The sequence below is a fragment of the Oncorhynchus mykiss genome, chromosome 6 (genome assembly GCF_057628025.1).
Source record: "Oncorhynchus mykiss isolate SJ-2025 chromosome 6, ASM5762802v1, whole genome shotgun sequence".
NCBI classification, from domain to species: Eukaryota; Metazoa; Chordata; class Actinopteri; order Salmoniformes; family Salmonidae; genus Oncorhynchus; species Oncorhynchus mykiss.
The window spans coordinates 51055122-51081768 of NC_143027.1; the positions used below are offsets into that span (position 1 = coordinate 51055122).

Consider the following 26647-nt stretch of genomic DNA (forward strand, 5'->3'; position numbering starts at 1 on the left):
TAGCTTAATATTCAATACTTATTTCAATCTTCTTGAATTACTGGACACTGTTCCATGTAATGGAAACATAATACAATTTTAGAATACATTAACTTCCTGCTCAAATTCACTGGCGTTACCTAACTATAAAACCAAGCAGTAATAATCAGAAACTGTCAAAGAATGTTTCTCATACCTCTAATTGAAATGTCCCACTGCCTGCTTGCTTTCAACTGCAGCTAATCTCATGGCTCAATCCCTCTACTCATCATTTAACCTTGTATTGAAACCTCAGCTTTTCAAATTACAAAAATATCGCATCATTAAAGTGCTATAAAAAACATGAATAACATATTACCGTTCACGTACTGTCAACACCCATTAAGTTTACATCAATCCTCAATATCAATGTCTTCATCACTGTCACCCATCGTAAGGTTTAGAAAACAAAAGAAACCAAACCATGATAATTCCCTCCATACTAGAAAAATATAGTGTAGTCTACCCTAACAATATTACTCTATATTTTTTAATACCAACCTCTGCTTAACACAGTTAATGTCTAATATTTTAAGATGAACCTGTAATGCGCCAAATGTAGAAAATGCATCAGCCAATTCTTAATCAATCCAAACAATTCAAATGCGAAATTCTTACTTTCCAATTGACTTGTGTTACATTCACTAGTTAAGGCTCTGCTCAATCAGTGGCCCGCCCCTGTGAAGAGACATGGGTTATAAAACTATGAAAACACACCCTTCTCCCTCCACTATATAAAGCCTTGATGAAAATGTAACCTCCTGTTCCGAGTACATTAGGATGACGATCCAATGTCAGAATGGTTCAGATAATAACTACAGAACGAAGCCAACTTCAGCGTGAGCTTTGGTAGCGAATGGTATGAACTTTGAACTCTTATTCACTACAGGAGTGATACTTCCTAGCCGTTGAGTTAGCAACAGCAGCTGCAAACGTGGGCTAGGAAAGAACAGACAGAGTATCCCTTCTACCACACAACGACGTTACTACAACGTATTCAATTTACCAGCAGAGACATTCTTCAAAGGACAAAGGGCTCTGTTGGGCAACACGGCCTTCCATCTACCACCAACCTACCGAAGCGCAGCTCAGAGTAAATATTTATTGCATTTTCCTTTTCCAAATGGGCGGTAATTAGAATGCATAAGATACTGTAAGATAGAGACATCGCTTCTCCCTTTGTTCCTCAGTCTTCTCGCTCTTTCACTCAAACCAAGCCCCCTATTAGTTTGTGTAACCAGCTGTCATATCTGTTCCGTCCGCTAGGGACGTTTTCCTTTATGAGATCATTTGTAATCAAGATATGATTCATTCTGTGTATATGTAATTCTGTGTGATTAGTTAGGTATTTAGTAAATAAATAATTAAACCCAATTTTGTATTGCTGATTCAACTTGTTAGCCAGGGTTCGTGAAGATAACCAAGAATTTACAACTTTCAGAGAAGACTGAAATAAGGTGACGATTAATGTTGACTGCTATTGATGTAAAATATTACTAGGTCTTTAAGAGTTTATTCGGAAGATAACTGCTCTATAAATATTATTTTGTGGTGCCCCGACTTTCTAGTTAATTACATTTACATGATTAGCTCAATCAGGTAATATTAATTACAGAGAAATGATTTTATAGAATAGCATGTCATATCACTTAATCCGGCATAGCCAAAGACACGACAACAACTTAGAGCTAGGAGGTCTGTACACACATCCTACCAATATGGGTGCCTGGATATGGGTACCATAGAGCCTCTACTTGACATACATTAGGTTCCTCCCTCCTCTTGAAAGGTATATGATTCTGAATGTACAATGCTACTCCACCACCATTCCTATTCCTGTCCCTTAGGCTATATCCATGAATGTTAATTTGCCCATCATTAACGGATGCATCCAAATGCATTTCGGTTAAAGCTAAAATAAGAATATTATTTATATTAACCAAGTTTTTAAAAAACAAATGTATTTTGTTAGGAAGGCTACATATATTAACCTGGGCAATATGAAGTCCTTTCTTTGTCAAGTGAAGGACAATAGAGCATGTATTCGTTATAGATGAAGTCGTCATGATACACTACATCACACAAACTCAGATTTGAACATTGGATTAAAATAGCCAGGGAGTTACTCTGGAGTCCCGATACAGTTCCCGTTGATGTAAAGTTTATCCAGCACCAAGGAGACTCATTGATTCAGGCAACGCTTTTCTTTCATGATGGGATACAGTTTTTTTCTCCTTTCATTGATCTCTGTGGGGAAGTGATCATTCATTCCAAAAGCCGTGTCTCGAGTTCTCTGGCCCTGCTCTTCGCCATTTCCTCTTGCTTAAAATGTTCAAAACATGCAATAATAGCCCGTGGCCTATTCCCAGAGGCGTTACCCATTCTATGGACTCTGGAGAAAGTGACATTACGCTTGACATCTGTGGGTAGTTTCAGTTGAGTTGACATAAAGTCTCGGACAGTTTCCTCACAGCCTCTGCTGTTGTCATTCTTTGGTATCCCTGAGAAGATAAGATTTTCCCGCATTGATTGACACTGTATGTACATCAAGCAAGGTTTCTTTAAGCTGTTTGTTCTCCCTTTGCACCACCTCCACCTCGCCATGAATAGAGTCTACAGTACCTTTCAGCTTCATGTTCTCTTTCCTTTGTTGGATTCAACATTTTGAACATTGAGATATTAAAGACATGATAGATCAGAAGCATAGTATATTGAGGAGTGAAAGAGACTGCGTCTCTGTAGAAAGACAGATAGCTGTGGAATGTGTTGGATGAGAGGAGAGCAATGTGTGAAACAGGGGAGACAGGTGGACATCTGTGGATTAGATGAAGGAGCGGTTGAGGTCAGGAGGTGAGGACAGATTCTCTTAAGGGAGCAATAAAGGTTTGGTATCCTGTTACCCTCCTTTATTAGCTTCCTGTAGAGCCATAAAATGTAAGGATTGGAGAGAGGGAGTGTCTTAAGTAGGATGTACATAACTGTGATGGAGAGAAATGTTTTGCTGTCTGAATACATCTGTACAGAACCTTTCGGAATAATTAAACTTGGTTAAAGCTTCTCTAGTGTCCGTGGGTTATTTACTCTGAAAAATAAGAACCTAACACCTCAAATCATCAATCTGACATTGGCTCAATTGTAGACTAGCACATAATGCATTGATGTCCTCTCAGGGTATATCCAAGCTATCAAGTTTGGTAAGCCTTTCATTGATGGATTTCAGCAAGTCAACATCCATCTCCATGAACCTCTCCCCATGCGCCCCCTCTTGCTTGGGGATGGTTTTGGTGCCATCTTTGATACCGCTTGGCCAACTTGGCTTTGGTTTGTTTTGTTGATTGTGTTTGTTATCCGAAACAGAGCTTGAATCGTACGAAACCTGCAACAAGTTTCATTGAGCTCATGAATCGTTCAATCTCTTCAATGGATTCTCAAGCATCCAGCGTGTTTGCAGGCAGAGTAAAAAAAACAAAAAAACAACAGATGTATCTTTCCGGACCTATACAGGCCATCGGTAGATACACCCAATACAACAACAAAAAAATTACGATTGTGTACTTCTGCCTGTTATATTGAACTATTTACGGCAAACAATTAACTTGAGATCAGACTACAGGAAGTGGTGATACAGTACCCTAGATCTATTGATGGGCCTGGCAGCTTAGATCAGCTCCTGTCCCTTCATCAAAGACACTGGTTGGTCACACACAAACACAAACACACACAGAGCACTGAATACATTATAAATGGTGATTATGATTAGCATGGTGGAAGGAACCAACCTGATTGCTGCATTTCAGATATCATTATGTGTGAAGTGAAATAAAATTATAAACGCAGTGATCAGGCTGGTTCCACCAGGCTAGGTTATAAAGTTTAATTGGGACAGAACTCTAAACTGTTTTGACCTTTCACCAGATCAAATGTCACAAACCTGATTCAAGTATGCTTCCTTTTCCATTTACAGTATAGGATGCTCACAGAGATAGCATGTCTGGTGAGGCACGAGGGTCCCCTTACTAGTCTTCTCTATGTTGCATGTTTGGCTGCAAACTGGACATCTCCCGAACAACTGCAGCAATGTACTTCCTCAGGTTATGAAGTTATAAAGAAAGGACAATGTTTTTTGATAATGCACTCCACAACTAAAATGACTCTACTATTTGTATCTGCTTGGCTGGGTGATTAACCTACTGGTTTATTAAACCGGGTATTTTTTTTATTGAACTTTTCACATAACACATATTACTGTTGTTGATGAAGCCGTCTGTGTCATCAAGGCAGTAACTCGGGTCAAGCTAATTCTAGGTTGTTCGTAGTTACCACAGCCACAAAGTGATAAATCTCGCATATTTCTACAATGTATCTTCTTAAAATGGGATTTTATACCTAACCTTAAACCACACTGCTAATCGTACGCCTACCCCTAACCTTAAGACAAAAAAGCACACTAAAGTAGAGATAGGCAAATAGTTTAGCCAAGCTGACAGCAGCTAGTTAGCATAGCTTGGGGATAGCTATCTGCAGCTGGCTAGCTCATCTAATGTTAGCCAGTGTCACATATACTCCCTCTCTGGTGCTCGAGGTCACCAGGCTGCTCATTATTACATAAACCTGTCACCATCGTTACACGCACCAGCGCCTCATCAGACTCACCTGGCCTCCATCACCTGCCTGATTACCTTCCCTATATATGTCACTCCTTTTGGTTCTTCCCCTAGGCGTTATTGTGTCTGTTCTGTTGTTTCATGTCTGTACGCTACTCGTGTTTCTTTTTAGGTTCCAAGTTTGTTTATTTATTAAAATATTCACTCCCTGAACCTTCTTCCCGACTCCCAGCATACACATTACAGAATAACACCTCACCAAAACGAAGCATCAGGGAGTGTTTTTTGTTGTTGTTAGTGTAGGAGTGTTGCAACCATAGATGCCTCAGCTGGCTCGTCAGGCTTCCATGCCTCAGCCGGAACGTCAGGTTTCATGCCTCAGCCGGCTCAGCAGGCTCCCGTGCCTGAGCCGCCTCGGCCGGCTTGTCAGGTTCCCGCTCCTCATCACCTTCCTGATTACCTTCCCTATATACGTCAATATATGTCACTCCTTTTGGTTCTTTCCCTAGATGTTATTGTTTCTGTTCCTGTTAGAGTTAGCTGATATTTCTCTGTCAAATCACAGTTTGATAATACTAGCAATAACCTGTCACGATTCTTCAAAATCGAACCCAGAAGCAGACCAGGACAAGGAGAGTAGGAAGAAGGTGAGTATTTATTTACAAGTGAATGTGAATGGGTAGATATATCCAGGTGGCGTAGCGGGTAGCGGTGGTGAGTTGATGGGAGTAAATAGGTGGATCCAATGGGGAAGCGGAACCCTCCAACGACCAGGCGGGAATGGGGTAAATGATTTGTGTGAGTAACTGAAGACAGAACAAACGGAGGTAAGTTCAAGGCAAGCAATACGTAACAAACAACAAAACAAATTCTATCCAACTTGAGGCTGATACTCTGGCACAACATACTGTTCATGGCTAACGATCCGGCAGGGAATGGATGTCAGGTCCGGGCTTATGAAGAGGAGAGATGATGATCAGGACCAGGTGTGCAGATAGCTGGTGGGATACAGGTGCGGGTAATCAGAAACCCCAACTGGCTACATTGCCCGGCAACCAGACAGGGTGCGTTCCAGGACGCCGGAAAAAACTCTCCAGGACAGAACATAGGCAAAAAACAGACTCAGAAAACGGGATTCGTGACATAACCAGTGTCTGGAATGTGTTTCATGAGACAACACCGAGCTACAACACCGAGCTACTTGCTCAACGTCAACAGTGAAGAGGCGACTCCGGGATGCTGGCATTCTAGGCAGAGTTTCTCTGTCCAGTGTCTGTGTTCTTTTGCCCATCTTAATCTTTTACTTTTATTGGTCAGTCTGAGATATGGCTTTTTCTTTGCAACTCTGCCTGTGCTCACTTGAACAGGAAGGTGACGCAGCAAATGTTCTCATCAAACTTTCTTATCAAAGTTTGGCATTCTCTGGATTTATGGTGGTTTCAAGACAGCTGGAAACTCTGGAAAAAAAACAAGGTCGAATCATGACGTCAGTGATCTTCAGGTCGGAGCTCTAGAAAGAGGCCAGAGTTCCTCACTTGGAATTCCGAGTTGGATGACAGTTTTTTCCCAGTCGGAGCTCGTTTTTTTACCCAGTTCCGAGTTTGAAGTTGTTTTGAACGCGGCCAATGTATTTAACCTTTTCTGACCTATGGTGTTGCATGTGAATGTTTCATCTTTTAAGCTTGGAAAAGAGACCCTTAAACCCAGACTTGGACCACACACCCACTTCACTGAATAGCAGGCTAGTGATTGTTTAGCAACGCTTGCGGTTAGCCGCTGATTCCTCATTGTTGAATTTGTGATTTCCAACTTGTGTTAATGTGTTATATCTAATGGCCGATAAACACGGATACATTTGATCTATAATTTCTGTTCATGTGACAAGTGTTGAAAACTATTTGCCAGTAGATTGTCAACGTGACTCACTGCTTGTTTAGCTTGCTAGCTAAGATTTTGAATGTATGATATTGGCATGATCAGTCCGATCAAAGCTACGGTAGATATTACGTGATTTGACGTCATTTTATCTGTGGCCAATGACCTTGAGCCTTCTTGGATGAGTACTTCTAATGTAAATCTATGGCAGCACCCAGGGGCTAGAATTTTCCAGCTCTCCCCATAGATTTTGCGGTGACGTAGTGTCCCCATGAGTGACAGAACACTGAGCCAATCACTGACGCAACTAGAGAACATTACCTACCCCTACGCTCCTTATTTTCCGCTGGCTGTCCCACCGTCACAGAAAGCACTGAGCTAGGCTGAAATACCTGCCTTACTCAAGAAAGCAAAAAAAATAGAAAATTATTGTATGCAGCTTCATTAACTCAATTATACTTTTTTTTTTATTTACATTGGTTTCAAACTGATATTGGGCTCAAAACAGGTGGGGCTCAAAACAAGTGGGGCTCTGCCTTACCTGCCCTGAACGACGGGTCACCAATGGTCTTGGAGAGCTGAAAGAAGACCAACACTAGTAGAATGCTATATTATCTTCAGTTCAAGAAGTGGCATTACTAATAACGAGGACAATTCTCTCTAATTCCTTCACTACCATTGTTAGTGAAAAGATGACTTCCTGTGATAATCGGTCCTCTCCCACATGTTTGTCCTCTCCCACATTTTCTGCATCTGAACTATAAGATATTAATGAAGTCAATAAAGATTAGGCTATTACAAAGTTAAGAGTTATTGTTACCGTGTAGTAGGCTATCCTGCGCATATGGTTCCATGTTTGACAATTAGCTCATCACCACAATCTCAATGACATACAAATATGGAAAGGTTCATTCAGTATTATTAAATAAGGAGCTCTTTGAACATCAAATAGCCTACTTAAGTGAATGTGAGATTAAAATGTAAATTAATAAAAGTTATTCTTAATATCATTGTTCGAAATCAAAATAAAACATTAAGACCACGTAAATATTGATTTGACTACATTTTAAAATTGATCGAAATAAGGTAGCCTATTTTTTAGCTAAAATGAATGGACATAAACGTACTAATAATCTCTTGCGTCATTTTTTAGGTTTCCTTTAGTACGTTTTTTAACTTCCTCGGGTGCCACTAAATCGTTTTGAGGTTGTTTGGTTATCATTGTTCGCTTCAAGAGATAGGTCTACTGCTGACATGCACCTTAGTGTCACGTTCGTCATAATGATTGGACCAAGGCGCAGCGTGCGTAGAATTCCACATATTTTAATAAATCGAAATTCAACAAAAAAACAAAAAAGCACAAACGAAACGTGACGTGACGCTAACAGTGCTACTAGGCAACTATACATAGTCAAGATCCCACAAAGCACAAAATGAAATACCTAAAAAAATGAAATACCTAAATATGATCCCCAATCAGAGAGAACGATAAACAGCTGCCTCTGATTGGGAACCATACTAGGCCAACATAGAAATACAATTGTGTCGCCAGTACGCGCTCATAGCCCGGTGCGCTACAGGCCAGCCCCCCGCAAGTGCCATGCGAGAGTGGGCATCCAGCCAGGGCGTATTGTGCCGGCCCAACTTGTTTGGTCTCTGGTACAACGTTTCGGCCCAGGGTATCCTGCACCGGCTCTGCGTGCTGTGTCTCCGGGGCGCTGGGAGGGTGCAGTGCGTCCTATGCCTGCACTCCGCCCATGCCAGGTGAATGTGGGTATTGAGCCTAAGGTAGAGGTGCGAGTGGTATGCACCAGATCTCCAGTGCTCACCCACAGCCCGGTTCAACCTGTGCCTGCACTCTGGAGGGTCCTGGCTAAAGTGGTCATCCAGCCTGGAGGAGTGGTGCCAAGGGTGCGCACCAGAGCTCCAGTGCTCCCCCACAGCCCGGTTCATCCGATGCCTCCTCCACACACCAGGCCTCCTGTAGGTCCTGTGGCAGCCCCACGCACCAGGCTGTCTCTCCGTCTCCTCCCTCCAGGTTCTCCAGACCGTCCGGAGCTGCCAGAGCCGCCCGTCTGTCAGGAGCTGCCAGAGCCGCCCGTCTGTCAGGAGCTGCCAGAGCCGCCCGTCTGTCAGGAGCTGCCAGAGCCACCCGTCTGTCAGGAGCTGCCAGAGCCGCCCATCAGTCAGGAGCTGCCAGAGCCGCCCATGAGTCAGGAGCTGCCAGAGCCGCCCGTCAGTCAGGAGCTGCCAGAGCCACACGTCAGTCAGGAGCTGCCAGAGCCGCCCGTCAGTCAGGAGCTGCCAGAGCCGTCCGTAAGTCAGGAGCTGCCAGAGCCACCCGTCAGTCAGTAGCTGTCAGAGCCGCCCGTCAGTCAGGAGCTGCCAGAGCCGCCCATCACTCCGGCGCTGCCAGAGCCGCCCGTCACTCCGGCGCTGCCAGAGTCGCCCTGCACTCCGGTGCTGCCGGAGTCTAGCGCCTGTCCGGCGCTTCCGGAGTCTCCCGTCTATTCAGGGCCCGCTGCAAGGGTCCCCAGTCCGAAGTCGGCGGCGAGGGTCTCCGCTCCAAAGGCGCCACTTAGGTGGGCCAAGACTATGGTGGAGTGGGGTCCACGTCCCGCGCCAGAGCCGCCACCGCGGACAGATGCCCACCCAGACCCTCCCCTATGGGTTTAGGTTTTGTGGCCGGAGTCCGCAGCTTTGGGAGCAGGGTACTGTCACGTCCTGACTTAAGTTCCTTTTTTATGTCTCCGTTTTAGTTTGGTCAGGGCGTGAGTTGTGGTGGGCATTCTATGTTGTGTATTCTAGGTTTTGTATTTCTGTGTTTGGCCTGGTATGGTTCCCAATCAGAGGCAGCTGTCGATCGTTGTCTCTGATTGAGAACCATACTTAGTCAGCCTGTTTTCCCACTATGGGTTGTGGGTAGTTGTTTTCTATGTCTGTGTTTTACCATACAGAACTGTTTCGGTTTTCATTTATTTCTCTTGTTCTTTTGTATTCAGTGTTCGTTTATATTTCATTAAAATATGGACCCTTACCACGCTGCACATTGGTTCGATCTTTCCTACTCCTCCTCAGTAGAGAAGGAAAACTGTTACACATACTGTATAACACCTGCCCCATGAAAGTATTTTGGCCAAATTGAAAATGCATAAGATAGTTTTATAACTGACCCAACACAATATGCCTAATAAGTAGGCCTAGACTACCGTAATATTTGCTTACTGAACTGAGATGGAAGACAAAGTCCCTTCAACCAGTGTGTATTGTGTAAACCTATAGTAGATGGCAGGCTGACCCATTGTACTTTGAAATTCAAATAACCCTCTGTATAGTTTCGTGTTGGCATTATGTTGGTGTGCATAGAAATCATACAGAAGACTTCCAGTCTTGATAATCTCGCCATTTTAGCACATACAAACATGTGGAGGAAAGGGATGATTGTCTCAGAAACGTAGCATGATGTTACAGGTTTTCTTATGTAGATGTAAAGCATCGAACAGACACACAGCCTACTGACAAAGGTCAAATAACATACCGTTACAACACCAGCCCAGGGGTAGGCGGACAGGCAAGGGTTAAGATAAGATATTATCTTATCTTAAGATATTTCTCCATTGAAGAGATAAGAGGTTGCAATTCGAATACTGCTCTGATGGGCTTCTGCATAAGTGATCTGACAGCTGAACTACAACAACTGAGTCTTGCTGTAACGGTAAATGAGTGAATAGGTGTGGAGTCAGGCGCAGAGAGCAAAGGATACGGGAAAAACACGCTTTAATGTCCAGAAAATCACACAAACAAAAATCAGGCGAACAACACATGTGAAGAAAAAAAAGGACAGCGAAAAAACCCGAAAATGCAAAAACACAAACCACTCTAACAAATACAGATGAACAAGCCCGCACAAACAGAAGCGGGCTGAACTAACTTAAATAACCCCACCCTAACAACCAAACAAGAAACAGGTGAAACCACTTAGACAAAACCAAACGAACACAGAACAATGGATCGGTGGCAACTAGTAGACCGGCAACGACGAGCGCCGAGCGCCACCCGAACCAGAAGTGGAGTCACCCTCGGTAATATTCGTGACACTTGCCCCATATTTGTTATGTGTCAGTAAGTGATTGACCACTCATAGGCAGCATTGGAAATGTTAACAGGTTCATGTACACCTGGTCCCAGACAAAGGCATTTTGAAGATGTTAACTTCAATTAATTACTGATATTTCATTAATATAGTTATCAATGTTTAGGAAAGGACTACAGTGACAACCAACATAATGATAAATTAGAATAATTGTTTTAAATGGAATGGAGTAAAGCCTTTTCACTTCACTGTAAGTGGTAAATACAAAAAGATATGTGATATTAAACCCAATATCTGTCATTGTGCAAAAGCAGTTTATACATCAATTCAGTCAATTGTGGTTTCCTCTGTACAGTAATGTTAGAACAGCCATATATACACAATCACATTCAATATTGAATTAGTACTTCAAATCCCTGCTATAGGGACAACAGGAGTGACTATTGACAGGTATTGTTTTGTTAGGCATCCCTGGATACTTCCCTATTTGAGAGGTGAATCTAATGGTTTGCTAGCTGTTGACTGTTGAGCATTATTCTAGAGCGTGATGGGCTTAAAGAGAAGAAAAATATCTATAGTTTATAAGTGGTTTGACACAGTTGCTCGGATGCAAGGCTTGGCAGACAGAGGGGAATTCTTGTCAAGTGGTTGGCTGGGCAATATGGTAGACTCAATATGACAATGCCATGAGGCACACTAGGGAGAAGTCACACCCTTTTTCTGTAGAATACTCATTTGGCCATGTTGGTAGCTTATAAGCTATAAGTTAATGTATAGAAATCTCACAAACATAATTATTTGCATGTTAGTGTCAACAGTGTGAAATCATATGTGTTACAGTTGTAGTGGCCCTATCACAACCCCCAGTGCCCTTGTCAAGAGGTTAGGACCTCTTGATGTAATGGCTAAGGTGTTTGACTGACAGTTGCAGGACATCCAGTTTCAAGTCCCAGTCAGGATACGCCCCAAATACGCTTACCCAGGCAAACCCAGGCTTAAGGACCTATGGGGGGAGATATTGAGCAATAATCTTCTACTTTTATTCACTATTAGTTTACATTTCTAATTCAGGGGATTAGGGAACAATAGCAAAGCATGGCAAAGGTCTGCCAGAAGGCACAGAGCCCAACTAGCAACTAGACTGAACAACACAGGTGTATTGAATCTTTATGGGTTTTGAGCTGGGTGCGGCTCTGTCCATTGGCCGTGTTGCTGAAATCGCTGATCCTTGTTTTACCTAGCACAGATTGCGGTACTGTCCAGGTTGCTGAAACATTATTTACGTGTGTGCTGGTTTCGATTGGATTCCTTTTATTTTACCTGCAGCCTTTCCCAAACAGTTAGAATAGGAAAAGGGAATATAGCGACCTTAGTATATCTTAGTAGGCCTTAGCCTGTGACATCTTGGTGTAATGGCTAAGGTACCCAGGTTTGAGACACCATCGGGCTATGGCAGGATACATTGAGCAATTTTGCACAACAGGAGGTGTCCTCATAACCCCATGGGGTATATTACACCACAATACTTTTGGTTGTTTTGAAAAAATATTCTATTCATTAAATGAGATATACTGTAGGTCTACACTGAACCGAAGGTAGCCTAATGACGATTTATACAGGATAGAAGGCATCTGACTATGCCTTCCTTTTGTGAAGTCAGGGGTATCACCGTTTTTCTGTCATAATTCAAGTCAGTCAATTTCACAATAGAATACTGTTAACCAGCTAGGCTGACACGCAGCCTACTACTCCCGTCAGTGACTGCGGTTGGCAATTTGAGAATTGACTTGAATGCTGATTTGAGGAGAGATCGACAAAGACAGGAGATTAGTGGATTTTTTAAAGGAAAAAATGGGACGATGACGGATTGTGAGGAGCTGTCCAATTGTTCAAACGCATCTGCTTTATCAGACAGACTAACAATTCCCTCCGTTCAAATCCAGGGACACTTCAGCAAGGAATCGAGGAAATATAGATTCAAACGAAGCAAAACTTCTAAGGGTTTTGAGCCGTCGGTCCTCGCACTGTGTGGTATCGCTGAGAGGACGCCCCATAGAGGCATTTGAAATGAATTCAGCACTGGGCCAGGCGGTCAGCAACCCAAAGTCGAGTGATGTAACCGTTTCATGCGCCAAAGGCAAAGAGGAAAAAAAGGGAAAAAATCTAATCAGAGGCTGGAAAGGGGAGAGGGATGCTTTCAGGACGAGGAAAGAGAAACATGATGGTCAAAGAAGTCCCATCTTAAATTCTATACCTGACCATTTATGCACACTCGGAAGCAAAGCGAATCCGTGTCATTGTGCAGGGGGCAGAATGGAAGACATTACCAAAAACGGTTTGGATTGTGGAATAAAGGGCAGCGCTATTGTTGTGAGGAAGAATGACGACACTGTCACAACGGCAAAGAAACTGAGAACAGAAAAGGTAAGCTTAATGCACGTTTTAAAACATGTAGGCTACCAATCATTATCGTATTATCTTAATTGCCGTGGAATATTTTTTTCATAAGAAAGGTAGCCTAACAGGATTACTTGGCAGATGTTTTATGCATGAGTAAGGTAGCAGCCTAATAGAGATACAGTTATATCATGGTAATCCTTTATGTGCACAGAATACACACAGCTGTTCAAGAATGCAGTTCCAAGGGCCCAGGCCAGAACATCCCACCAAAATATAGGCTAAGAATGACAAACGAATATATAATGTACAGTGATGTGGCTACAAAACACTACCACACTATTATTTACAATATATGATGTTATTTACAATATGGACAATGATTTAATAATGAATATAATGACAAGGTACCCTAAGCACACATGCAAGCAGAGAGGTTTTGCATAGCTGTGACATGTGAAAGGCTATAACCAGATGTAAACCTGGGGAATCACCATAATCTCAGACCCATCAGTTGTATCCTAACCCGATTAGTTTATTTTATTAGCATGTCCTCTGTTTTGTTTATAATATAACCGAAACTCCACAGCAAAAGGAAGGGAAGTTTCTTCGGGTACTAATTTCTTATGCGTATCCTTTTACAGTTTCTGTAATTTATGGTTAATGTTAATGCTATTGGAGGCTGTTGCCCACCAATGATTGTTCTCAGGGAACAGTCCCACACTCTCCACAATTTTTACCTGAGTCTTTTCATTTGATTTATCTTAAATAGCTTAGTAGGGACACCACAAAGTCCCAACCTACATAGGCAGTTGTTTTTTTTTATAACGATTTAATCTAATTTGTTACAAGAGAAGACGCCTATCTTTCTTCATGACAGATGCCACCAGTAATCAGTGTTTTTCACTCAGCAGCAGGGGAAGTGGAGTGTGTGAACGGTAGCCATCTTTTCTCCCTGCTCTTGGCCATCAGCTCCTCACCGTGCTGCATATTAAAATCACACATAGCCTGTAACAATGAACGCTTGTGTTGCTTTTATGGTTACAAGACAAGGCATTCGTGATGAAGACAAGCCCTAGGTTTTTGACTCATCATTGTGGTCAATGTTTGAGACGTTTGCTGAGTGATTCTGTCTGAGGGAGGGAGGGTACAGGACTGTGGCATTGCATCTTGCAATCAAAGCAGGGGAGCATGCATCAGTCTTTGTTTTTGTCCCTTCATAGGTATCTGATCAGACACAAACAACCCTGTAGGAATGACTTCTCTTTCAAATGATGTTATATGCATACATTAACATTTAAAAATGACATAACACATTTAGTCAGAAGTACAAACATGTTCAGCACTGCATATAAACCTAAATAGCAAAAATACATGAATGGCAATCTTTTTGCAGTTACAACACAAAGCAATAGTATTGCTTGTTCTTTTTCATTTGTTTTTCAGGTCATGCAGAAATGCTATTTTCATCGAATATTTAATTAAACTGCTGAAATGTGTACATCACTGGTATTCAAAGATACATATATTTTTTTGAAGATTAATTGTCAATAGCTGCTTGTAATTTTATGAAATTACCAATAGGCTTTGGAAAACAACACTTTCCTTTGTTTATTACCATCCCTATGATGAACATAGATATGAGATTATTTATGAATTAAAGGTCAGGATGCTTAAAGGCAATCAAAATTCTTTTTTTTTCTGTGTTTTGTATCATACAGTGCCTTGCAAAAGTATTCATCCCCCTTGGCGTTTTTCCTATTTTGTTGCATTACAACCAGTAATTTAAATAGATTTTTATTTGGATTTCATGTAATGGACACACACAAAATAGTCAAAATTGGTGAAGTGAAATGAGAAACATAACACAAAATAAAAAACAGAAAAGCGGTGCGTTCCCCCCCTTTGCTATGAAGCCCATAAATAAGATTTAGTGCAACCAATTACCTTCAGAAGACACATAATTAGTTATATAAAGTCCACCTGTGTGCAATCTACGTGTCACATGATCTGTCATATGATCTCGGTATATATACACCTGTTCTGAAAGGCCCCAGAGTCTGCAACACCACTAAGCAAGGGTCACTACCAAGCAAGCGACACCATAAAGACCAAGGAGCTCTCCAAACAGGTCAGGGACAAGGTTGTGGAGAATTTCAGATCAAGGTTGGGTTATAAAAAAAGATAAGAAACTTTGAACATCCCACGGAGCACCATTGAATCCATTATTAAAAAATGGAAAGAATATGGCACCACAACCAACCTGCCAAGAGGGGGCTGCCCACCAAACTCATAAACCAGGCAAGGAGGGCATTAATCAGAGAGGCAACAAATAGACTAAAGATAACACTGAAGGACCAGCAGAGCTTCTTCAGAATTGAAGAATAGCGCTAAAAACAGGGAAATTGTTGAGGGAAACCTGTTTCAGTCTTCCAGAGATTTGAGACTGGGATGGAGGTTCACCTTCCAGCAGGACATTGACCCTAAGCATACTGCTAAAGCAACACTCGAGTGGTTTAAGGTGAAACATTTAATTGTCTTGGAATGGCCTAGTCAAAGCCCAGATCTAAATCCAATTGAGAATCTGTGGTATGACCTTAAGATTGCTGTACACCAACGGAAACCCATCCAATTTGAAGTGGAAGGAGCCATTTTGCCTTGAAGAATGGGCAACAATCCCAGTGGCTAGATGTGCCAAGCCTATAGAGACATACCCCAAGAGACTTGCAGCTGTAATCGCTGCAAAAGGTGGCTCTACAAAGTATTGACTTTGGAGGGGTGAATAGTTATGCATGCTCAAGTTCTGTTTTTTTGTATTATTTCTTGTTTGTTTCACAATTTAAAAAAATGTGCATCTTCAAAGTGGTAGGCATGTTGTGCAAATCAAAATCGATTTTAATTCCAGGTTGTAAGGCAACAAAATAGGAAAAATGCCAAAGGGGGTGAATACTTCCACAAGCCACTGTATTGTACAACAGCTGGTGAAACGAACACTGTAACATGTGAAACAAATGTGATCAGTGTTATTTTCTGATAGTTTCTGGTAGAAAATTCAATCTATACAGGACCTTCTAATCCGCCTGTTTGCATGGGTGGGAGTTTCGGCTTGCATGATGACATCACCAGGCGGGAAATTGGTTAATAGACCAATAACAAAGAGAGTTCCAAAGCTCTCTCCTAATAACAGCTAGTTTTAAGTTTCCCCTCCCCACTCAAACCACTCCAAGACAGTCCTAGTAAAAGTCTTGCTTGATAATTTTTTTTTGCTAAAAAGCTAAGATAATTGTTACACAGAAATGATTTGATATTGATGTAAAAACGGCTGCTTTGGGCCTTTTATGTTGAAAAGTCAGAGGTGATATTTGACTCCTCCTCCTCCTTTCCGTAGGTGGATTCAATGTTTACAGTGCCTGCACCCCCGCCACCCGGCCCTCAAAGCCCAATGTCCAATGCCCCCTTCTCTTCACCCATCTCAAAGCAACTTCTGGTGAGGACCAGATCCATAGGAACCAACACACAAGATGGAGGGCCAGACACCGATTCATGTCGCCCTGGCCCTTGTCAGCCAGGCACCAGTGTCAACCTGGAGGGCATTGTGTGGCATGAGACTGAGGAAGGTGAGGATTCCATTCCTCCAGCTCTCCTAAAATTTCAGCATTCCACCATGTGGTTCAGCATGTACATGATTGACCATGAATGAAAGGCTGTACAGTCGCTTATATCAGTGGGCATAAAACAGTTTATTCCACGGTAATATTATTAACAGTAAGCCAGTATTAATAATTATCATCTGATCAAAGGTAGGCCTTAGCCTTGCGGAGATGTAAACATAACCGTATTTACAGTAGCCCAAAACCGAGAGGCTTGATTTAATCTACTTCACTGAAGAAAGCAACATTGCTGGCTCACTTGAGTACTAGAGTGTCACTTATAAAACAGAATTTGGTCTTTGCACACGGCCAACAAAGTGATTTGTGAGCTAGAAAATGCTTTTGTATTCAAGGCTGGTTTTAATTAAAGGATCTCTGCTGATGTAACAGTGTAACAGACCATGAGAGAATTCATCTGATGTGTGTTCTGTTTTTAAGAGGCCTATTATTCCTGTAAAACTCGGATTTGAAGAGAAAGGCTGTTGCCGTCTTATTTGGAAGCTATGCCATGGGACCTCCCTAGTAAGACACCTTAGCGTTCGAGGGCTGCAGAGATGCCGAGTGCATATTGATTAGGCAAATGCTAATTGCAGACCACCATCTTAATGTCCCCGACTGTGAGCTAGATTTTTGATGTATGCATATCAAAATAAAATTGAGGGGTTTGATTTTATTTTCAGGAATGTTGGTAAATGTATATGAATTGAAAAACACATGTTGTGAAAGAGAGAGTTATTTTGGGGGGGCTAGTGAAAAGACGGACATGATTTTGTTTGAAATACTGAACATTGCAAGGTCATTTTATTTTAGAAACAAATAATATATATCCACTCCAAACAACAGAACTCCAGTAGAACAAGTATCCCGATTGGGTTTTAAACAGTTACATGTAATAAAGTATCAATCCATAAATAAATACAATAGTCCTTTGTTTGAACTATATTGTACAAATATAACATTAGTGATTTATTGTATCCAGGGGATGAACAGTGTATATACAATGTGTGTTTTCTTTATGGAAAAAGCAACTTTTTGAAAAATTGTATGGGGGTTTTACAGGTTTCTTATCATTAGGATAAATCAATCTTTTTGAATTGCATTCTATACATTTCAGGGAAGGATTTAAGGAAGAATAAGGACATTGAAAGTCGTTTGCATTAAGTTGCTGATCAAGGTTGGATGGATGGATTCTTATTGTCTGAGTTACACAGCCCGCCAGGGGTTAGCCTACATTATTTTATTTAACTAGGCAAGTCAGTTAAAAACAAATTCTTATTTACAATGACGGCCTACCCCAGCCAAACCCTAACCCAGATGACGCTGGGCCAATTGTGAGCCGCCCTATGGGACCCCCAATCATGGCTGGTTGTGATACAGCCTGGAATCAAACCAGGGTCTGTAGTGATGCCTCTAGCACTGAGATGCAGTGGCTTAGACCGCTGCACCACTCGGGAGCCCCCTAACCCAAATTGAATGCGATTACATTTCTAAGTGTGGAAAAAATATTTAGAGAAACGTAACTTATGATTGGACAGACAAATATCATGGAAATGATTCACAAAATGACTCACTTTTGCACCAGCTGCGAAAACCATATGGAACGTTCCATCCACCTGGACAATGGATATAGAGCATCTTGGGGGGAAAAAACGAGTGTGCTGGATATCACATTTAGCAATAAAACACATTTTAAAGCACACCTAAACTAAGTGATTGAAAGTTTGATGACAGCCCTAATTCATGCACATAGAAAGGGACCCATGAGCATTAATTTCAGATGAAAAAATGCACATCTGAAAAGTTGGCGTTTATTGTGTTTTGGACATAAACCCTTCAATTGCAGAGCTCATTCAAATTGTCACAGCAACAAGACATTTCGGTTTGCAGTTCACAGATTTTAGTGTTTACTTTCAAGAAAATTAGACTAGAATCCAAACTACTTTATACGGCCATTTGCCAAGGCAAGATAAAGGTGTAATATGTTTTCATACAAATCACTTCTGTAAAAGCATTTGAATATACTCGGTACAGTGAAATAATAATGTGCAATATCTATTTGATTCTCGAATATCTTCATTCTCGACTTTTGGTTGTCTTGGAGAAATCTTGGCTTTTAAAATGTTATTCATTCTTTGTGTAAAAAAAAATGTAAATGACATAATTCAGCCTTCTTGGTGCTGTGGTAAGAACAAGGCTGTATCCCACATTGTACTCTATTCCCTATATATAGTGTACTGCATGGGACCTGGTCAAAATAATTGCACAATATAGGGAATAGGGTGCCATTTGGGACGTAGACCAAGCCTTCATAAAAGCCACAAAAAGAGGATCCCATCTATCAGTCTGATGTCATTTCATCTGATAAAAAGTTATCACAATGCCATCATGGTTGTCAACTGGACCTCCATCCATGCCACAGTTCAAAGCACATCATTTGAAAATGTCTTTAATGTAACATGCTCCTTTTTGCTTTTTGAATTGTAGGGGTCCTTGTAGTCAATGTAACATGGAGAAAAAGAACCTATGTGGGGACTCTTTTGGACTGTACCAAGCATGACTGGGCACCACCCAGGTAATAAGAAATATTCATCATTTGTTGTATGGTATTGAAAAATAGTATATGAGTAGCCTATTTTGTTTTAGCCTTTTCTGTTGCCAAGAAAGCTGTCAGTGACTATGTTTGTCGCATGTCGTTACCATTGCAAGTAATCAAGAATGAGTACTTATGTAATTTTTGATGGATTTGATTGATTGATTTTATTTCTGTGTCATACACCAATTTTGTATAGATTTTTTTTGTATGGTTTACTATATATACACTGCCGTTCAAAAGTTTGGGTTCACTTAGAAATGTCCTTGTTTTTGAAAGGACATTTTTTGGGGGGTCCATTAAAATAACATCAAGTTGATCAGAAATACAGTGTAGACATTGTTAATGTTGTAAATTACTATTGTAGCTGGAAACGTCTGATTTGCAATGGAATATCTACATAGGCGTACAGAGGCCCATTATCAGCAACTGTTATTCCTGTGTTCCAATGGCACGTTATGATAGCTAATCCAAGTTTATCATTTTAAAAGGCTAATTGATCATTAAAAACCCCTTTTGCAATTATGTTAGCACAGCTGAAAACTGTTATTCTGATTAAAGATGTAATAAAACTGGCCTTCTTTAGACTAGTTGAGTATCTGGGGCATCAGCATTTGTGGGTTCGATTACAGGCTCAAAATAGCCAGAAACAAAGAACTTTCTTCTGAAACTCGTCTATTCTTGTTCTGAGAAATGAAGGCTATTCCATGCGAGAAATTTCCAAGAAATTGAAGATCTCGTACAACGCTGTGTACTACTCCCTTCACAGAACAGCTAAAAATGGCTCTAACCAGAATAGAAAGAGGAGTGGGAAGCCCCGGTGCACAACTGAGCAAGATGACAAGGACATTAGAGTGTCTAGTTTGAGAAATAGACTCCGGGATGTTGGCCTTCTAGGCAGAGGTCCTCTGTCCAATGTCTGTGTTCTTTTGCCCATCTTAATCTTTTCTTTTTATTGGCCAGTCTGAGATATGGCTTTTTCTTTGCAACTCTGCCTAGAAGGCCAGTATCCCAGAGTTACCTCTTCACTGTTGATGTTAAGACTGGTGTTTTGCGGAACTATTTAATGAAGCTGCCAGTTGAGGACTTCGAAGGCGTCTGTTTCTCCAACTAGACACTCTAATGTCCTTGTCATCTTGCTCAGTTGTGCACCGGGGCTTCTCTTGCTCAGTTGTGCACTGGGGCCTCCCACTCCTCTTTCTATTCTGGTTAGAGACAGTTTGTGCTGTTCTGTGAAAGGAGTAGTACACAGCGTTGTACGAGACCTTCAGTTTATTGGCAATTTCTCACATGGAATATCTTTAATTTCTCAGAACAAGAATAGACTGACGAGTTTCAGAAGAAAGTTCTTCTTTGTTTCTGGCTATTTTGAGCCCGTAATCAAACCCACAAATGCTGATGCTCCAGATACTCAACTATTCTAAAGAAGCCCAGTTTTATTGCTTCTTTAATCAGTACAACAGTTTTCAACTGTGCTAAAATAATTGCAAAAGGGTTTTATAATGATCAATTAGCCTTTTAAAATTATAAACTTGGATTAGCCAACACAACGTGCCATTGGAACACAGGAGTGATGGTTGCTGATAATGGGCCTCTGCACTTCTATGTAGATATTCCATAACAAATCAGACGTTTCCAGCTACAATAGTCATTTACAACATTAACAATGTCTTCACTGTATTTCTGATCAATTTGATGTTATTTTAATGGACAAAAAATGAGCTTTTCTTTCAAAAACAAGGACATTTCTAAGTGACCCCAAACTTTTGAACGGTAGTGTATAGATATATATATATATATGTATATATTTTCTTCTTCTAGATTTTGTGAGTCACCATCCAGTGACCCTGATCTGCCAGGTGGCCGTGGCCGTGGTAAAAGGATGCGACTGGCCATCCCGGATCGACCCTGTGTTGAACCTGGGCTTGCCAAGGTCCGAGGGCTGCCACATAAGAGCCGTGGTGGGGGCATTCACAGCAAGGGCCGAAGAGGGAGCCTTAATCTGATCAATAACTGCAGAACACCTCCCTTTTTCACAGTTGAGGAGATCAAGCCAAACTCCATCCCATCTGGGAAGAGGAAAAACAAACCACCGACTGATCTGGATTTGAGTTTAGTCACAGATGACATGAAAAATGGAAACGGGAAGAGGATCCGTGCCAAGTCCCGGAGTGCTCCTTCCACTCCACAGGGAAAGTCGGATCCTACCTTTAACGATTCGGCATGTACCTCTCCCATTCTGATAGACTGCCCCCATCCTCACTGTAACAAGAAATACAAGCATATCAATGGGCTGCGGTACCACCAGACACATGCACACTTAGATGTGGACCGGAAGCCAGAGTTTGAGGCTGAGATTGAGGACAGACTGTCTGACTGTGAGGAGTCCCTCAGTAACATGACTTTCGACTGCTCCGATATAACCAATAGCTCATCAAAGAAGCCCAGCCCCCTATATAAGGTTTCTACAATAGGGTCTCCAAAAAGCAGACGATTAATGTTCAATAGTGATCATAGTCCCATGGCGAATTCTAAAATGAGGAGGAATTCATTGATCAAAGAGGGACTCATTGATGACTTGAGTAACTTGCCAATCATCTCGAACATGACTGTGGTACTGGAAAATTGCCTTGTTACTGATAGGAACTCCTCTGTGGAGATGCCTAAGCTTGAAGCCGAGGGTTTGATCGATAAGAAGGGAGTGTGTGATAAAGTGAAAAAGGTTAATGGGAAAGTTGAGAAGTGTTCATCTAAATCTAGAACCAACAGGCCTATAGCTCCTGCTCCCCCAAAGCTGATTGCAATCCCCAACACTGTGTTCTCCACTAACACAACAGAAGCCAACCCACAGCAGTCTTCCCCATCAGTAGCTGTTGGTGTCACCACAACAAAGAACCTCTCACTTAAACCCATAAAGCCAAAGTTAAACATCATGGTAGAGCCAAGTCTGGGTAAAACAACCCTAGTCACTTGCAAGGAGACCAGGAACAAAGACAAACGAAGATTAAAAGACAAACACAATAAAGACACAAGGACCTCTAATGGCGATAGCATTCAACTAAAGATGGACGAGGGAAAGGTGGTGGGAAAAGAACCTTCTGGAAGCCTTCTGAAAGAGCACTTGAGCAAACAAGACGTCATGAACAGTCTAACGGAGTCTCAGGAGAGTAGAATGGCCAGCATCAGAGCTGAGGCTGACAAAGTGTACACGTTCACTGACAACTCTCCTAGTCCTTCCATAGGTAGCTCTTCAAGACTGGACTGTGGCTCCCTTGAAAGTGGAGATGGCACCACCACCAAAACTAACAGCCCGGCATACTCAGACATATCAGATGCAGGTGATGATGGGGGTTCAGACTGCCGTTCAGACACTAGGTCCAAAAGTCCAAGGTCCATCTCAGCCTCTGAGATGAACTCAAACAACAATCCCAATCTAAATCCAAAGACTCCTCCAGCTGCATCTATTCCTGCAGGGCCTGTCAAAGACCCCCAGTCTCCTTTTTACCACGGATATGACCCCTACTATATTCAGAATTACATGCAGACCGGCCAGTCAAACACAGCTGCTTTCCATAAGACCTCCACCCTTCAAGACAGTAAATGCAAAAAGGAGGACAATGAGGGGAGAAACACCCCGGAATTATTTGATTCGAAGAAGACTGATGTCATCAACTCAAGTTCGCAGTCCCAGCTTCAGATGGCGATGACACAAACACACACGGCTCTTGCCCAGTCCTTGTACTACGGCCAGTATGCACGAGGTCTTTACATGGATCAAAAACTCTTAATTGCATCCAAGTGCTGTGATCAGCAGCAAATCACCAAGCAGAGAGGAGGTCAAGCAAACCGAGAAACAGATGAGTTGAAACACATGATAACCTCGACATCTGTATTATCTAAGGGGACAGACTCTGTGAAAACGTGCTGTGCCAAACCTGGGCTCTCGTTTGCAGAAATGGATGAGCGGCCCCAGACTCTGACCACACAGCCACAAGGGAAGCCGATGCTTGTCAATATGACAGAAAACCAGGGACTTGTCAAAGACAGTGATGAAATGAAATCATCCATGAATCCAAATAATCAGACAGATCTGGACTCAAATGTATCATTTTCAAATGTAAGTTTTTCACTCTGTCTTTAGCTATTTGGATGTTGGTGTGTACGACTGTTGTGAAGGTCAGATTGTCAGATTGTTGCATTATGTAAACCTTTAGTCCAGGTAAAGGCTGTTTATGTGGTACTGTAGATGTCCTTTTGCCAAATATTTTCAAGAAGACAGATTAGGAAGATAAGTTTTATTTTATCGGTCAAATCTAAGATGGCCATTCTACTAAAGGACGTAACCCAATTTTAGATGTAAATGTAAACATTTAACATAAGTAGCTAAGTAAGGAACATTTGAAAAGAAAAGTTGGTTTTGATACAAATGTTGAATTTGCAGTTGATGGATTGACTTGTCAATTCACAAACTGGGATTACTGGTATTCAATTAAATATTAAGAAAACCCATCACAAACAACACTTTTCCTCATCGATTTAGCATGCAGAAGTCCAATGCTGGTCCCGCCCAAATCAATCCAATAATGTGGAGCAGCAAAGTGAAGAGCTTAGCCAGAGCTCAGAGGAGTTAAATGCTGACATGTCTAAGGAGTGGGAGATGCCCTCTGAGCCAGTGACAAAGTTGGGAGTAGAGCTCAAAAAGGCCACGAACCAGAACGTCACTACATCAGACATAGAGGACTGTGATAGGCTAGAGGAGCAGCAGCCAATAGGGGTAATGTCTGAGGAATCACAGAGTGCCAGGGTGGCTGTATCACCAGCGATGAACCCCCAACAACAACCCTATATCCAGTACCAGCATTCCTACCAATACCTACAGATGTGTGACCCCAGCAACAACTCTTACACGGTCAAGTCACCCACCCTGGTGCATAACTACCCACGTAAGTCTATATGGTTGGAGAAATTATGACTACAATGGGCAATAGAAACTGAAATCGAGTTGTTTGCGTGAATTTTTTTGCTTCATCATATTTTGTGTATTTAAGATTTTGGATTATATCACGTGTTCAAGATTCATGCCAAGTTTGTGTCTCGTTAAAGAGATTGCTATTTGGCCTGGCATTGTGAATGAATTTATTGAAGGGCTGTTTTCTCAATTGTGTTTTGTACTGTACATATTAGGTTTCCACTATCCTCTCTATGGGAAAACAGCAGGCAGAGAGGAGTCAGATTTGACTCAGAACAGCCGTAGTGTGAGCAGTAAGCCAGCCAGTGAGTCTACTGCCCTTGAGCTTCTGCAACACCACAATCTGCCATACCATGGCAAATCCCCTGCGGTGAGTGTCCATCAAGTATAGGCAGAATTGAGACTGAAAAATATAAAGCAAAAGGGAATCCATGAAATGAACATGCATCAGTTTATGGCGGTAGAGAGAGGAAATTGAAATGAGCATCTGTGAGATACTAGCCCTATTGCAAGTGTGATCTGTGACATGCTGTTGAAATTATGATATTAGTGTGCAATACATACTGTATATACAGTACTACAAAGACATATTTGAGTAAAGAATCACCCTTTTTGTCAATAGCCTGGTGAGAAAGGATCCCTTGAAGGAGAGAGAGAGACTGACCGGGAGAGGAACCATGTTCCCTTTGCCAGGCACCTTCACACTCATCATCATACACATCTTGGAATGAGCTACCCACTCATGTCTGGGCAGTACGACATTTTCCAAGGTAAACAAACGTTTCCTGAATGATTGAAATGTAAAGTGAAAAAAATATTTTACTTTGAAAATATTATATGTTTCATTTCTAAAAACAATACGTCTGTGATTGAGAGGAAGGCATGCTTATTATGTCTATAACATGTTGTTTTCTTTACCTACACTAAAGCACAATAGTTCATTAGATATAGCTAGATCTCTCATCTCTCTTTTGAAGGGATAAGCTCTAGAGCCCTGGTTTCCAGCCAGAAGGTGTTGGTACACTCATCTTCAACTGGTATGTCCTCTTAGTTGCCCAATCCATACCCTCTCTATGATAGGCCTATTGTTTGATCCTTTTGTCAAAAGAGAAAAGGATCAGTACTGAATAATGACATGAAGTAGATTTAGTTAACTTTAGTCAATTTTCTTTACTGTGAGAGGTAGGTATTGTATATAAAATCATTCTAAAATCAAATAAGGTGTTCATGAACTCTGCTTCTACAGATAATGAAGGGAAGAAGTAAAACCATGTGACTGGCTCACATGAGGATAAGAAGATTTACAGGCATCAATTCCATGGTGTTATATTCATAGCCTCTATGGGAGGCAGAGACCAATTTCATTTGCGATTTAATCAATATTTTATAAGAGTCAGAGTAGTGGTATTGTAATATTGGTGGAGATATGTATCAAGTAACAAGACTTAAGTATTTTGCATTTGGATGCCTGTCTGAAAACACACGTGACAAACCCCATAGTGTCATAGAATCAGCCATAAATTGCCATGCTACAAAGTTTATATGCACATGTATCGTAATGTAAATCATATGGTTGAATGTACTGAAATTTGTATTATCCCAATGTTTTTTTCCGTTGGGAAACTGCAATTGAAGTGCAAGAGTCTATAAAGTGGTCCTCCCAGTATTACTTAATTACATTTGTATACTGTACTTGACTGTAGCCACTTGTTGATTGTATTGTCTTGTGTGAGAGTAAATCTTCACATTTTACCAGTGCCATAGAACTGTGGTGTATATATTCTGTATAGTTACATGACATAGTATTAAATGCTTATTATTTATGTTTGTTTTCATTTCAATGCATTGTATTGTGATTTACATTACAGCACATTACTTGCATAGTCACAGTGGTTGTTTTATTACTTGAATAGTGCTACAAACTCTGTTTACAAGTATGGACATCTCTAGAGAAACTCTTCAATGAAGTTGCATGATCAGTGTAATTCACACAGTGTATCAAGTTACTTTGGAATCAATTAAACATGGAAACTGCTGTTGCTTTTTTATACTGTTTATGCCTTAATTCATATGTGTGGCAATCAGAATTAAAGGGTGTTTATATACACCTTATGTGTTCTGTCTATTTTGTCCTTAATAATGCCCATGCACTATACACTCTCTTCCAGGGCAGAAGGTAAAACAAGGGGGCTTGTGTCAGGGGGCATCTGTACATTTTACAAATTTGATTACATCCCTGTTAGTGAGCATTTCTACTTTGCCAAGATAATCCAGCCATCTGACAGGTGTGGCATATCACGAAGCTGATTAAACAGCATGATCATTACATAGGTGCACCTTGTGCTGGGGGACAATAAAAGGTCAATCTAAAATGTGTAGTTTTGTCCAACATTTATGTAAAATCTTTGAAATTGTTGCATGTTACATTTATATTTTTGTTCCGTATACAGT

At 41.3% G+C, this 26647-nt stretch overlaps 1 protein-coding gene across 3 annotated transcripts; it reads left to right on the forward strand.

Moving 5' to 3' along the window:
* Positions 1-12140: 12140 nt before the first annotated feature.
* On the forward strand, positions 12141-26303 carry znf608 (zinc finger protein 608). 3 transcript variants are annotated; one of them, XM_021606773.3, is made up of 9 exons: positions 12141-13014; positions 16376-16604; positions 19122-19209; positions 21049-23344; positions 23768-24170; positions 24412-24566; positions 24819-24966; positions 25174-25233; positions 25443-26303. In XM_021606773.3, exons 1-9 carry the CDS (start codon positions 12658-12660, stop codon positions 25460-25462), a joined length of 3756 nt encoding a protein of 1251 aa, XP_021462448.3. In that variant the 5' UTR covers positions 12141-12657; the 3' UTR covers positions 25463-26303. The 3 variants fall into 3 exon arrangements, with proteins under 3 accessions (XP_021462448.3, XP_021462449.3, XP_036836299.1); XM_036980404.2 differs by lacking the exon at positions 12141-13014 and adding an exon at positions 15063-15118; XM_021606774.3 differs by lacking the exon at positions 25174-25233 and having other exon boundaries at positions 12154-13014.
* The last annotated feature ends 344 nt before the right edge of the window (positions 26304-26647 follow it).

What these genes read in the sequence shown, in the direction of transcription:
- znf608 (XM_021606773.3), top strand. Translation starts at nt 12,658, where the DNA reads ATGAATTCAGCACTGGGCCAGGCGGTCAGCAACCCAAAGTCGAGTGAT. An exon ending in CAAATGTATCATTTTCAAAT is followed by an intron (nt 23,345 to 23,767) that starts GTAAGTTTTTCA and finishes TCATCGATTTAG; the next exon opens with CATGCAGAAGTCCAATGCTG. An exon ending in GCAGTACGACATTTTCCAAG is followed by an intron (nt 24,967 to 25,173) that starts GTAAACAAACGT and finishes TCTCTTTTGAAG; the next exon opens with GGATAAGCTCTAGAGCCCTG.